General features: G+C 42.5%; 1 protein-coding gene across 2 annotated transcripts in view; it reads right to left on the bottom strand.

The window, feature by feature from the left end:
• DGKI (diacylglycerol kinase iota) overlaps positions 1 to 15,486 on the bottom strand; it is a 309,513-nt gene that overhangs the window by 217,275 nt on the left and 76,752 nt on the right. Inside the window, exon 1 of one of the 2 annotated variants that reach the window (XM_087873744.1) lies at positions 484 to 587. The exons of the other annotated variant lie outside the window; for it this stretch is intronic. Within the exon in view, the coding sequence (XP_087729870.1) occupies positions 484 to 572 (89 nt within the window). The 5' untranslated portion in view covers positions 573 to 587. Of the gene's footprint in view, positions 1 to 483; positions 588 to 15,486 lie in introns of those variants that run through there. 2 annotated transcript variants of the gene reach the window in all.

The following is a 15,486-nucleotide window of genomic DNA, read 5'->3' on the forward strand; positions in this document are numbered from 1 at the left end:
CTAATTTTGTTTATTTTAAAACTTTAAAAGTTTGGATAATAATCCCTAAAGCAATACATCACATCTCTAAAATATTGGCTATCTATCTCGATATCATTTTGGGGTAGTATTTGTCTAAACTCTATAAACTTTTTCACTGAACCGTTTTTCCCCCAAAAGAATTTCATTTCTCTTAAGATTCTGGGCTTTATCCCAAAACATACCTGTACCTAGATTACAAACTTTGCTATATTTCTTTCCTTTTTGAGGAGACATGCAATCGATCCTTTAATTCTGAATGATGTTAGCAATCATGCAAGCCCATTTAGCAGAAAAGGGAGAAAAACACTATTGGGATCCAAAGTAGTCCAAATGCTTTGAATCCTTTGTGGACATCTTCATTATAGGGGACAGCAAGGATGCACACTCCGAATCATGCCATCTTTTCCTACTTTGGATGTTAACATCATACCCCTGTAACTATAGAGATATGGATATACTTACAAGCCGGGCACAGAACTCAATATGGCAAATTGACTATTGTTCTGCTTCTTTTCATTTTTGTGAAGAAAGTTCAGGCATATCATATTCATATTTTGAAGACAGGATTCAGGAGGAGGAGAGAGAAAAAGCCCCCGCCATCTACACAACCTATCCCTTCGCTGTAGACGGTGGTAGAAAAAGCAGAAGGCCCGGGGAATTCCTTTCTAATCTCCCTACTTTGGATAAGCAGCAACTCTCAGCATTTCTCCAAGAGAATATCTGCAGCCTGCTTTGGAAGAAAATAAAAGAGCATGTGAGGGAATCCGTGGCTAAGAAGAATCTCTTTCTAAATAATGCAGGCTAAAGCGTGTTGCCTGAATACAGACAAATGTCACAATCCTTCACTTGAAAAGTAGATTACAGTAACAGATGGTGGTAATGGAACTTGAGCTGCCGTTGAAAGAAAACCTAGCCAATAAATATCTTTCATTACCTCCTCCAGCTCTGATCTCTTGTGAGTCCCCCCGCCCCAAATATTATTTCCAAGTGATCAAAACTTGTCACAGTATTCCTGCCTGACCAAGATATTTCCATTGGCTTATCTCTCCTAAATTGCTTCAAAGAGACTGATTATTTTAAAATGTGCATCATCCCAAGAAAAGCTGATAGATTAAGCATTAGCAAATAATCATATATTGCTAACAAAAGCGACAGTACTACAAAAAGACTCGAAAGCTAAATATGCAAATATATAGAGATGTTCCGTTACTGTTTTGGGCTGCTACGCTATTTTCATCACTACTTCCTGGAAATTCCTTCTAAGAAAGAATTTCAAAATTTTCTGCATATTTACCTTCCGGCGATGTTTGATGACAGTATTAAACCAGTGTTCAGTAGTTTAATTTGCCTTTTGTGATTGCTTATATAATTTTTGCCAGCAGACCTAATTTCTGTTACTGAAAATGGAAGACACAACACTGTTGTAATTTTGTTACATTTATTGCTGTTGAAAACCACTTAGTCCACAGGAATGAATTCCTATCCTTCAGATATTGCTGAACTACAATTCCCAGCATCCCTGTCATTGGGTGTGTGTATATATGTATATATGTATATGTGTGTGTGTGTGTGTGTATATATATATATATATATATATATATATATATATATATATATATATATATATATATATATATATTGCAAAATAATGATTATTTAGATGGAGTTGATTAATTCATAACCAGGAGACCACTGAACTATGCATTTGTGTCAAAGGTCAATTCAGATAGAGAGAGAGAAAGAGAGAATGTCATCTTCTTTGGATATTAAATCCTGTTAACTATTAATATTAAATTCTGTTGAAAACATGGACAAAACCAGATAATTCTCTTGGTAACAATAAAAGGGACGCGGTGGCTCAGTGGCTAAGATGCTGAGTTTGTCGATCAAAAGGTCGGCAGTTCAGCCGTTCGAATCCCTAGTGCCATGTAATGAGGTGAGCTCCCGTTACTTGTTCCAGCTTCTGCCAACCTAACAGTTCAAAAGCACATAAAAAATGCAAGTTGAAAAACAGGGACCATCTTTGGTGGGAAGGTAACAGCGTACTGTGTGTCTTTGGCATTTAGTCATGCCGGCCACATGACCACGGAGACATCTTCGGACAGCGCTGGCTCTTCGGCTTTGAAACGGAGATGAGCACTGCCCCCTAGAGTCGGGAACGACTAGCACATATGTGCGAGGGGAACCTTTACCTTTACCTAACAATAGAAAATGGTCTGCCATTGCTAACTTCTTGTGGTCTCTCTCTCTCTCTCTCTCTCTTCCTCCCTCTCTCTCCCTCCTCATTTAGTCCATTCTTTTTTCATATGACCCTTATTTGAAGAACTGCTTAGCGCTGTAGCTTTTTAAGATTTGCTTCACCATTTTATAACCATCTTCTTCACATATAATTCCTTGTTTTTATCTCCTTTTTTGTTGTTGTTGTAATGTTAGAGATGATCTCGTGGTCAAGGCTAATGATATGGTAATTAATTCTCTTCTGTAAACCTTCATATAACATAAAACTTCAATGTTTCAACTATTGATGTTTTAACATTAATTTTTACTTCTTGCCCAGGAGATGTACAACTTACTATACATGTCTATGGAGATTCTCGGTCATCCAGGTCATGGTATCCCAAAGGTGTTTTTTCAAGAGGCAACTGGACTTTCTGGTTTTTCTTTGAAGGCATTTCGCTTCTCATCCAAGAAGCTTCTTCAGCTCTGTGCTGAATAGCGGAATAGCACATCACTTCTCTACTGTTGCCAAGATTGCATAATTATGTCCATGAATTACCAGGAGTCAAGAGTGATTCAGAGATTCTCTCCCACTTTTTCCCTTTTGATGTAAGGGAGGAACTGTCGGGGGGGGGGGGAATCAAAGAAATCAAAATGGCAGCCATGACAGCAGGATTGAAGCCCCAGTTGCTTTAAAAGAGAGTGGGGCTTTAATCCTGCACCATCTTAACTTCTTTGACACATACACACCAGTGGTGGGTTTCAATTTTTTTTACTACCAGTTCTGTGGGTGTGGCTTAGTGGGTTTGGCAGGGGAAGGCTACTGTAAAATCCCCATTCCCTCCTGATTAGTTGGGACTTGGAAGGCAGAGAATAGATGGGGGTGGGGCCAGTCAGAATTTTTACTACCAGTTCTCCAAACTACTCAAAATTTCCGCTACCGGTTCTCCAGAACTGGTCAGAATCTGCTGAAACCCACCTCTGATACACACAGAGATGATGCCTTTTATAGGGTTGGATTGTAGTTTCTTCTTCTGGAAACATAGTTCACATTCTTCTTTGTGTTCGAAAAGTTCACCATATTAGGAAGCAAATTATTTGATGTTAGTATTCTTTATAACCTTCCACATGTTGTTTATATATAACAATTTATGCCTTAGGGTTATGAATGAAATCAGCCACTGTGCCTTATTCAATAAACCACATTTGAAAGAAACAACTGCTTAGTCGAGTATGAAGTAGAAATTGTAACAGCAGCCAACCCAAGGAATTATTTCGATTTAGTTGTATTTAGCAGACCAGGGAAGCAATGGAGAAAACTGTGAAGTCACAGATCTGGAAGACTAGACGCTATGCTTCTGACAAAAAATTAAAGTGAGGAAAGAGAGAGAGAGAGAGAGAGAGAGAGAGAGAGAGAGAGAGAGAGAGAGAGAGAGAGAGAGAGAGAGAGAGAGAGAGAGAGAATGATGATTGCTAGAACAAAATCGAAAAGCAGAATGTTTTGTTTTGTTTTTTTTAATTTGATTTATATGCCGCCCTTCTCCGGAGACTCAGGGCGGCTTACAATGCATTAAGCAATAGCCTTCATACTTTTGTATATTTATACAAAGTCATCTTATTGCCCCCACAAACTGGGTCCTCATTTAACCTACCTTAGAAAGGATGGAAGGCTGAGTCAACCTTGAGCCTGGTAAGATTAAATGAGATGTTTTACCAACTGTTGGCAAACTTTTCTAAATTTAAAAGTAATGCCAGAAGAGAAATAAGAGTTGGAAGGAGACCTTCCCAACCATCTCATTTTCCTAACCAAGAATAATGGGAGCAATTCTGAGGCCCAGGGAAAAAATTAAAGAACTGGAGAAAGTCACAGTGACATTGCCTCAGTTGGTAATGATGTTAGACAATCAATAACTGGCCAGGAACACCTTTTTTGTGTCTTTAAACTCCTTTCTCCCCCCACCCCCCCGGTCCCGTTCTCTTCCCTGAGCACATGCTTCACTAAAGTTTGCTCATATTGTCATTAGTTTCATGGATAATTGATAGCTGTACCCCTGTCGCCAACGCTAAGAAAAGAATGGCAAGGAAAAGAGAAAGGCAGCTACTATAAATAGGCACAAGACAAGACCAGCTTGGCCAAGCCTTTCCCAGGTCTTAATGCTAGCTTGTTTCTGCCAAGCTCCCCTGCATGCAGCACAAAGAAATAATTCTGTCAGCAGCGGAGAATTGGAGTTCTTGATAGATTAGGTGAAAAATATGCCTTTCAGCTTATTTTTCAACTTTTTATTTTACAAGAGATATTAGGAGGGTCCTTGATTTATCCTGTCTGGAAATAGTGCAGATGAGAAGAAGTCACAACCACAGGACAGGGAAAAGGGGGGGTGGGATTTGACGGTCCGGTGGAATCCGCTCAAGCATGAAAATCACGATTAGAAAATTGGGTTAATCTCCTGGTCATAACTACATATTGGCAAATGTGGCAAGGAAATAATATCAAGCTTAATCCATCTCCCTAATAGCTAAAAAGAAGAAAGAGAAAAGAGGGCTGCTAAATTCATTTTCCAACTCTAATATTTTAATAGAAGAGATGGCCTTGCCTTACCTTTTCTTCTCAATACAAGTCATTAGTTTCATGGATAATTGAAATTAATTAATACAGCATTGCAAAGGGTCCTTGGTGCCCTCTGAGCTTGCTTGTTTTCTTGCAGATGTTGCATCACCCAAACTAGATAACTTCATCAGTGCTAGTGAGGATGATGTTACCTAATGAAACATCTGCAAGAAAGCAAGAAAGCTCAGAGAATACCCAGGATCCCTTCATATCAACACTGAGCTATAAATATTCTCATTTATTAATACAACAATTACACCAGGAAGACCTGTGTACATTTTCAATTACAACAATATTTGAACAGCACTGTCTTTGCCTCTACCAAGGGCTCCCCATCACGCCTTGGTACCACCCTTTTTCAAATCCATCCGCATGTAACTAATTTATGCCATCAGATTCCTCTAGGACAGGGGTGTCAAACTGGATTTCTTTGAGGGCTGGATCAACATTGTAGTTCTCCATGGGCCGGCTGGAGGTGGAGACGAGACGGACGGCTCCTGCTGCATCCTGCCAGCCAAAACAAGGTGTGGGGTGCCACGTGCGGGCCCACGTGCCCCGTTTTGGCCGGCAGGATACTGCAGGAGGCCGTCCAGGTCAAAAATGGGTCATGGGGGGTGCCCCATGCCCTGTTTTAGCCAGGTGGCTGCTACAAGCCATCCAGGCTGAAAATGGGGTTCAGGGTAGCTGCAAGTGCCCCCCCCTTCCCATTTTGGATGGCAGAGTGCTGCAGGAGGCTGTCCAGACTGAAAATAGGGAACAGGGGGGCTGCATGTGGGGCCCCCCGTGCCCCATTTTGGCTGCCAGCCGGCCAGTCCTTTGCTATTTCCAGACCAGCCCCGCGGGCCAGATTTAAGCACCCCACAGGCCGGATCTGGCCTGGGGGCCTTGAGTTTGACACCCCTGCTCTAGGTTAATTCAAGTCCCACCTTCTAAAACAGTTAACTACAGCTCCTTCTCTACCTCAAATGGCAGGCACATAAATTATTCCTGGCTGAAAGCCGATCCAGTTCTGCTTTCCTTGACACAGCATGGCGAAGCAGGAAGTTTGCAAGCAAGAGTAGCAGGGTGATAATTCTCTCCCATTCTCTTCCTAGCAGCTGGTTGTTAAGGTATGCTGCCTGTAATTTAGGAGGCCCCAAAGAGCCAAAAATTAAAAATAGTAACTACAATAGCCTCTTCTGGTTGCTCTTTAAAATAACCTAAATTGATAGCCATCTCTTTATCTGACGGCAGCAAATACCATGATTTAACTAGGGATTGGATAAAGCCATTCTACTTTTGCTGATCTGAATTTTAATGTTCAGTTTTAGTTAGTTTTAATGGGTGATCACCAGTTCCATCACTTTGAGAGAGGAAAAAAAAATGTTTTTCTCTCATCATAGGTCCCTACCATACACGATTTTACACATCTCTAATATGTCTCCCCTTGCCTTTGTTCTTCCGTAAAGAATTTCAGACAGTATAGTTTTTCCATATCATGAAGATTTTTTGACCATTTTTTTTGGGGGGGGGGCCTTTCAGTTAGGTAAAATGATCCACTGAGTGGCTGCTGTGGCTTTAATCTCCAAAAATTGACTAAGTAGCTCAATTTAAGTAAGTAAAATTGACTCCATTTTGTTCAGATCATCGGTGTATCCGTGGTGGCACAGTGGTTAGAATGCAGTACTGCAGGCTACTTCTGCTGACTGCTGGCTGCCAGTAGTTCTGCAGTTCAATTCTCACCAGTTGACTCAGGCTTCCATCCTACCGAGATCGGTAAAAATGAGGGCCCAGATTGTTGAGGGCAACATGCTGACTCTGTAAACTGCTTAGAGAGGGCTGTAAAGCACTGTGAAGTGGTATATACAGTAAGTCTAAGTGCTATTGCTATTGCTATTGCTATGTCTTTCACTCCATTCAGGAGACTATGCAGGGGTGGGTTCTAAATTTTTTTTACTACTGGCTCTGTGGGTGTGGGTTATTTTGTGGGCGTGGCTTGGTCATGTGACAATTCTTTAGGATTTAGCAGAGGTACTGGTCTACCAGGCTTTTAACTCCTTGCAGAGCTGTACCGGTCTACTCATTTATTTTTGCAGGCATTGGTCTACCCATTTATTTTTGCAGGCACCAGTCTACTCATGTATTTTTGCAGGCACCGGTCTACTCATGTATTTTTGCAGGCACCGGTCTACTCATTTGTTTTTGGAGGCACCGGTCTACCACCAAATTGCCTTTTACCACTGATCAGCTGTAGGGCGGCCCTTTGAAGCCCCAAGAGTTTAAACAGTGTTTTTCCTTATAGCCCATCAGCTGGGACTCAGGAGGCAGCAATAGATTGGGGGTAGGGCCAAATAAAAGGTAAGAATAACGTCGGGGGGGCGGGGGGGGCAGAACCAGTTTGGTGATGTCATATCGTCACCGCTACCGGCTCAGCGGAACCGGGCTGAACCGGGAGGAACCCACCACTGAGACTATGCCATTGCAGTTTGGCTTCATACTAAACATGGCAATAAATCCTAACTCTCCAGACACTTAAGAAAAAACCAAGAACTTGCTTCTTTACAATAGGTTCACAGACATAACATACTTGATTTTTTTTTTACTGCAAGCTAATCTAAAGCACACAAAATCTGTCATACAAAATATCTACCATCTGCTTTGGAGTTTAAATTCTATGCTTTCTCCTCCCATCTTTCTGAGTCAAATAGTTGAAGAGTAAATGGACCCTAGTTGCTGATATTATCTAGAGATTTCCTAAATGTCATAGCCTTGCCAAGGTTTATGAGACAAGAAATTTAATAATTTTCTTCCCGAATGTCTCTTAATCCTAGCCTCATGCAATATTATCAACTCTGTCAAAATGTACCATTTGTTAAGATTAGGAAGATAATTTAGGTTGGCCTGACTAATTCTCTCGGGATTGAAACATTTTTGAACATTTTATCAAATAAAGATGTCACTTCTCAGGATGTGATAGTCATTAATTTCTTCTGCTGTCAGAGAATGACACTAGATTAGAACTGACACATCTGGGTTATAAACTCAGATGGCCACTAGATGATAGCAAAGAATTAGATTTTGCTGTAGCTCTTTACTGCCATCTAATGGGTTATCCGTCTTTTCAGTCAAACATGATATCTCTCCTTCTCCTTCTCCTTCTCCTTCTCCTTCTCCTTCTGCCATATCCGTCATTGGAAGTTGGCGATCATGTTAGCGATCCTATTTTTATCAGCAGCCGCACGAAAAAGTGCTACTGAGTTTTGTCCAAACCAGTCCCTTAGATTTTGAAGCCATGATGTTCTTCTTCTGCCTGGACCTCATTTGCCTTGAACCCAAAGGTGCTTTTTCAAGAGGCACCTAGACTTTCTGTTTTTTTATTGAAAATGTTTTGCTTCTCATCCAAGAAGCTTCTTCAGCTCTGACTGGATGGTAGGGAATTATACTTCTTGCAGACAGCTGGTCATTTGCATCCTTTTAGCAGGTTGTTAAGGCCACCTGGAAGTTTATCTTTGTCATCAGGATCACCTGAGTGGTGCAAATGGGTGTGGAGCCTTCTTGGAACTGTTGAAAGGACTGTGTTGTAGACTGGAAATAGATGTCATATCCCTCCCCCTCTGTTGAGAGAGGGCTGTTCAATTTTGACATGATCCCCACCATCCAAGTTAGCGCTGAAGAAGCTTCTTGGATGAGAAGCAAAAGTCTTCAAAGGAAAAATAAACATAAGGCCCAGTTGCCTCTTGAAAAAGCACCTTTGAGACAACCATAACCTGGTTGACTGAGAATCTCCATAGACATTTAACCTTGAAGAAGAAACCCAGTTAAAATCCATGGATGTTTCTCAATTGCTAATGGTCTCATGAAAAAGTACAGGATAGCCAAAGAGACCAAATGCAGAGTGCAAGAAACGAATTCACATCTCTAAGCACCACCAGAGGAAAAGAGAGAAGAACAAAGAGAGAGAGAGAATTTAATGTGTATTTTTGTGTTCTGCAAATGAAACAAATGCATTCTAGGCTGGAAGCTTTAAATATTTAATGCATTAAAAAAAAAACAATAATTTTCCTCAAACATAAGTATCAATTATTTTGTATGTTAGCAAGTGTTGGGCAATTCCCAAGCCAAACAAATGGCTTATTTATTTATCAGCAGCCATACTAATAAACAATTAAGTAAAGCTCATATCAGAGCTCAAACCAATGCAAGTTGTTCTTACAGGATCGCTGGGCTGAGAGAGTAGATAGAAAATGCGTGACCTTTTTCAGTCTTTGCTAATCCTTTTATGGAAAGTGAGTTAAGGCAAGATTAAAAGGCGCGGGAGTAGATGAGCAACAGCTGATATCAGATTACTGTGTTTGTCCTTTGGATTTTCGTGAGGACAGCAAATGAGATCCCCACTTGCACCTGTAGTTAGCTTACAGGGTCAACTGTCTAGAAACCAACATACTGGCAAAGATTTTCACAGCTAGAATCTGTTGGATAGTGCTGAGCTTTAGGGTTTAGTGACCATATTCCAGAGAACAGATTTCTGGCATTTTGCTGGCAACTGATGCTGACTTCTTCAGAGACAAAGCAGTCTTGCTGGGTAGACCACAGGCAACGGAGTAAGGGCGGACAGGTCCAGGGGTGGGTTCTAAATTTTTTTACTACCGGTTCTGTGGGCGTGGCTTATTTTGTGGGTGTGCTTTGGAGGTCATGTGACTAGGTGGGCATGGCTAGCTGGTCAGAGTCATTTCTGGAAGCTCCTCGCACTTACGACCAGTCCTCACACTTACGACCTGACTCATTTGTTTGCTTTTAACACTGATCATTTGTAGGACGGCCCTTTGAAGCCCCACGGCAAGAGTTTAAACAGTATTTTTCCCCTCTAGTCATCAGCTGGGACTCAGGAGGCAGCAATAGATTGGGGGTGGGACCAAATAAAAGGTAAGAATAACGTGGGTGGGGGGAGGGCGGCGGGGGGAGAACCGGTTCGGTGACGTCATATCGTCACCGCTACCGGCTCGGCCGAACTGGACCAAACCGGGAGGAACCCACCACTGGACAGGTCTCCTGTCTTTATAGCCAAGTTTCCTGACTTCTCAATGGCCTTTGGCTAAGCTGGTTTCCAATTAATGCAGATCGGTGAGGGCTGATCTCTGAGAGGCAAATGACATGGTGTTCTGACCCAGCTCCCCGAAGATGACAAACCCTCTGAAGTTAAATCAACTATTCCTTTATTAGGAGCGCCAGCAGCCCCAGCAAAAAGTTTCTCTCACAGCAGGCTAACATCCAGCAGGGAGATGAATAGTTGTCTGATGCATCTATTCATCTCCGCTCCCTGCCTTTTATCCCCAGAGCTAGGGTGGGACTTCACTAACAGCAGTGGCTCTTCCATCCCTAGGATCGGCCCACAGATTTCCACTGCTCTCCTCTCCTCTGGCAGCTGGCACTAGACCCAGCTGTTCCTCCTCTTCCTCATCAGCCACCTCCAGACCTGAGGGCTGTTGACTCTCCATTTGATGGCTGATGGATGGCCCAGACTCCGCCTCTGTCTCTCTCTCTGACAGCTCCATTCCCTCTTCCCCTCGGAGCTTTCAGGTAGCATTGATGCTGACCCTGACTCCCACGCCACCTCCTCTTCTGATTCAGCTGCTGCAGGGGCCGGCGGCCGACAGGCCACAATACATGAGTTGTGTAAATTGCTAACTAACATAGCTAGTTTGTATTTTAATTTGATTTATTTTTTTTCTTTTAAAAAGATGTTCAGGTTTATTGGCTTTTAACATTCCTAAACTGATAAACAAACTGGAGACTAGCTCCAGATAAGAAAAAGTTTGTTAGTACAAATTGGTTTATCTCTTTTGTGAACTCCAAACAACCTTTTTCTTTACAATTTACACTCCTTCTGACATCAGGCCTCATGTTAATGAACGTGTGTGATATTATGGGATGCAAATACGTAACATGTTTGACTACATGTAACTGATTTCCTAGGCAAAGGGGAAGTTACTTTTATTCTGTCCAATCCTCTTGCATTTTCTTTGTTGTGTTAGCTATAAAAAGGGAGTGAAACATGGGACTCGTGGTTCTTTCTTGCCTTTTTTATGGAGAGATCCCACTTTATCAGGGTACCCTAATAAGATGTTTATAAGTGATCCTCCAACTCAGTTGCTTATTGGGAAGGAAAACTGAGGCAGAACCTAGGGCCAGATTTGGCTTTCATCTCAGATTGACTCTTTCCAGAAAACTTTTACTTAGTAATTCTCCCATTAAACTACAGAGCTGATCTTAGTTATCTTCTAGTTGCAAAATGCTTTACATGTCTGTCTTTAAAAACCATTTGGAAACTATGGCTGACCCAGAAAGCAGCAGTGCAAGTATCCACATAATGCTTCTAACTTTGTGAGCTTCACTGGTTATCAGTGGAATTCCAGATGCAATTCAAGATGCTGCTGATCATCCATAAAGCCCTTCATTGTCTAAGGCCTGAATATTTCTCTCCAATTGTTTCTGCCCATCTATAAGATGCGGGTGGGGCAGTGGTGGGATTCAGCTGGTTTGGAGCGATTCAGGAAAACTGGTAGTTAAATTGCTGGCTGGCCCCACCTCTCCCCGCCGCGCCCCTTCCAGGAATCCCCACGCATCCCATTTTGGCTCCCAGGTAAGTGCAGGGAGGCTCCTAGGCCCAAAATGGGGCACGGCGGGATGCGGTGCAGTCTCCCCGTGGCCCATTTTCACCCCCAGGAGGCTTCAGGGAGGCCTACTAGGCCCAAAATGAGGGGGCAGGGGGGCAGCACAGCCCCCGCGTGGCCCATTTTTGCTTCCAGGAGGCTACAGGGAGGTCTACTAGGCCCAAAACGGGACACAAGTGGCACATCCGTTCCCCCTCCCCAGGCCTGTTTTTGGTCTCAGGGGGTGTGACAGGCATGCTGCTTGTCACATCCCCTGGCCATGCCCACCATGGCCATGCCCACCGAGCCAGTCATTTAACGGTTGTTACATTATTTGAATCCCACCACTGGGGGGGGGCATTCAAACTGGTTCTAATCAATTAAGCAAAGCTGCTTATACGATCCAGGAGGCATGATGAACTAGAACTCTCAACATTTCACCCTATTGCCCCAGGTTCACTGAACTGAGGGGAGTTGTAGTTTATCGCTACAGAGTTGTGCACTATTGTCTTCTGACACATAGAAAGGGAACCATTTCCCCCCCCCCCTTTAAAAATCATTTTAAGATGTGAACCAGCAATGGAATGAACACAATGAAAGCACAAGTTACCAATTTTGTTCTGTCATAGATTCTACATTTCACACTAGTAGGATGGGAGGAAATTTTGCTGGTGAAACCTTTCCACATCATTACATCTCCACACTTAAGTAAATTTTACATGCTGAAGCAGCCTTCCCAAACCTAATATTCTCCAGGTGTGTTGGATTACAACTCCCATTGTCCCTGATCATTAACTTCAGCAGTTAATTAAAAGGTATGCTAGGCTATATGCCTCAGTAGGTGGAGATAATAGAGTCTATGCTGATCTTCTGCTATTAAACTTAAGACGCAAGGGGAAAGGAGGAGAAGGGTCCCAATTTGATTTTCTTCTTAACTCCATAAAGAAAACTATTCTGTTGCCATTAAAGCAGTGGTGAAATCTAATTTTTTTTTTACTATCGGTTGTGTGGGCGTGGCTTGGTGGGCGTGGTCTGGCTTGGTGGGCGTGGCTTGGTGGGTGTGGCAGGGGAAGGATACTGCAAAATCTCCATTCCCATCCCACTCCAGGGGAAGGATACTGCAAAATCCTCATTCCCTCCCCACTCCTGGGGGAAGGATATTGCAAAATCTCCATTCCCACCCCACTCTGGAGCCAGCCAGAGGTGGCATTTGCTGGTTCTCCAAACTACTCAAGATTTCTGCTACCGGTTCTCTGAACTACTCAAAATTTCCGCTAATTTCTGACACGTTTCCTCCAGAACCTGTCAAAACCTGCTGGATTTCACCCCTACATTAAAGGGGTTCTCTTTTATTCCCCCAAAAATATGAAATTACATTGATGTATTTGGCCAAATAAATCAAGGAGAAGAAATAAAGGAAACTGCTTAGCCAACAGCCCAAAGCAGATGTTGGTGAAAGGAACATTTGGCTAGAATCTCATAACAGGTTGAGAGGCTACCCTAAAATATCAAATAACTGCCATGTCACCCCAACTGAACAAAAATTATACTTTTTTGTCCTTCCCACACTCTCCGAACAAAAACAGAAAAGTGACTAAGTCATTAGGCTTTTATAATTTTGTTTCTAAAATGCCATTTTAGAAATGAAACATCTTATTTGGGGAAAATTTGGGTGCAGGTTGAAATTCTCAAACAATGCCCAGAAGTGAATTGACTGTGGCTAGAAGGAGGTGAAGTTGGTAGTAATAGAACTGAAGTGAAATGCTGGGGGAATATTCTGAAAGAGACACACATATGATTTATGATTTCTCTAGCACTGATATCAATAATTTTCTTATGAATGATCTATTCAGGGCTAGGAGTGAAGAAACGTAGTTAAGAAATAACCTTTCTATTGTCTGCATACCATATACAATTTCTTATCCTTCTTTGGAATAGTATTCTTCTAGTCCAGGGCTGTCAAACTCCTGTTGTGGCTCCATTACTGGAGCCTGTGTCATCGTCAGGAGAGGACTCCGAGAGTGAAGGGGAGGAGCTGGCAAGGCCTCCCTCTCCAGGACCCTCCTCTCTGGCAATGCCTTCGGTGTCCGCCGAAGGGCAAGAGATAGGGCCAGGGCCAAGCACGTCCAGGCAGCCACAGATGGACAGTGATGAGGGTAATGAGTCTTGGCTGGACCCACGCCAGCGTCGCAGAGATAAGTGCGTGCAACAGAAGAAAGGGCGTGCCCGAGATTAGGCTGAGTCACTGGACCACACCCCACAGGATATAAAAGGGAGCATGGTGGCCAGTCAAACCTTGTGACGAACAAAGCTGAAAGCTTCCACGCCATTCTGCATTGCCGGACTTTTGCTTTAAGACGGGATTATCTCTGGACTAGATTGTAATTATTGAGCTGCTTTCCTTTGATGTATCAGAAGTGGGGAGAAGTTATCTCTCCTCTTTATAAATAATAAACTCTTGGCAGGCAGCCACTACGTTGTTGCCAAGTTCCGTTATCATAAGGAAAAGGATTTTGCTGGCTGGTTTGGTCTTTAACTCCTGAACGTCTGTTGGTGTGTGTGAGTGGGGTTGGGGACAGAACAACTCCCGGCCCACGGGTCAGATGCATCATTCACTGGCCACGCCCACACTCAGTTTAGCGAAGGAGGAAAAAGTCCCGATACATCACGTGATGCCGCCATGACAACGTGAGTTTGACACCCCTGTTCTAGTCCATATCTAAAGTAAAGATCAGGGTCTATCAAAGGAGAGAATTCACCCAACCAATAGTTAAGACCAAATCAGTGAAATGAGCAAACATAGGGAGGGGGGAGGTCTTAAATTGATCCTCCCTTCTATGATAAATTGTGAAATTATGCGTGCAATTTTGCAAGGATACATATAAATTAGAAAGCATAATATTGTTCAACTTTGATAAGCATGATTTATAGGGGGAAAAACAATTTATTGTACTCATAGTTTACAAACCAGAGTGGCTAGATTCACATAACATAATGAAATTGATGTGACATAAAGGCATTTGTAAAATAAATAGGATAATGGATGGCACACATTTTACTACTTTTTTATAGATCAACACTAAGCCTACAAAATTAATAATCTCTCCTCTTCCTATACTGAGAATGTGATGAAAGCAATTACACAGGGATAAGGTGAGAAATTTGTGTAGTTGGGGTATCTTGTGCTTTATTTAAGTGCCAGTAAAATACTTTATATTCCGTTGCTTCTTATTTAAAAGAACTAATCTTTGTTTTATGGAGTTGAACTAGGCATAAGACTTTGAGCTATAATGTCTCTCCATCACATTAATATTCAGATATATATATTATTATACTCTACAAGGCAAGCTAAAACCATAAAATAAAAGGTGGATATTAATTCATATTGATATAGTTCAGGGGCGTCAGACTCAATTTCATTGAGGGATGCATCAGGTTTGTATTTGACCTCGGGGGGCAGGGGGCGTGGTCAGGGTGGAAGTGGCGAGCTCGACGTCACTCCTGTCAGGGATGCCTGTGGTGGCCTGAGCACTCTGCCAGTGAAAATGGGCTGCGGCCCTCCCGAGCTCCATTTTCACTGGCAGAGGGTTGTAGGAGGCCGTGGCTGCCTAAAACAGAGCTCGGGAGCCTGTTTTCGCTGGCAGAAGCACCACGGGCCGGTCCTTCGCTGTTTCCAGGGTGGCCCCATGGGCCAGATCTAAGTACCCCGTGGGCCGGATCCAGCCCCCGGGCATTGAGTTTGACACCCCTGATATAGGCCAAGCTACTTTAGATAAGTATTTGGAAAGCAGAAGGATTTTTACTTTTATTAAATATATTTAATATATTTAATATATTTAATTTAAATATTTAATATATTTAAATATATTTAAACAGAGGTTTGGAAAGATGCCAGAAAGCCCTCAGAGAATTTTTGGTTTAGGTTTGAAAACAAGCAGTGCCATCTCTTCTTGAACAGGGACGAAGAATAAAACCAGGAGGACCGTTCTCCTTTTCCCTAATATCAAACTT

The sequence above is a fragment of the Pantherophis guttatus genome, chromosome 7 (assembly GCF_059756535.1).
Source record: "Pantherophis guttatus breed Tessera chromosome 7, ASM5975653v1, whole genome shotgun sequence".
Taxonomy (NCBI): Eukaryota; Metazoa; Chordata; class Lepidosauria; order Squamata; family Colubridae; genus Pantherophis; species Pantherophis guttatus.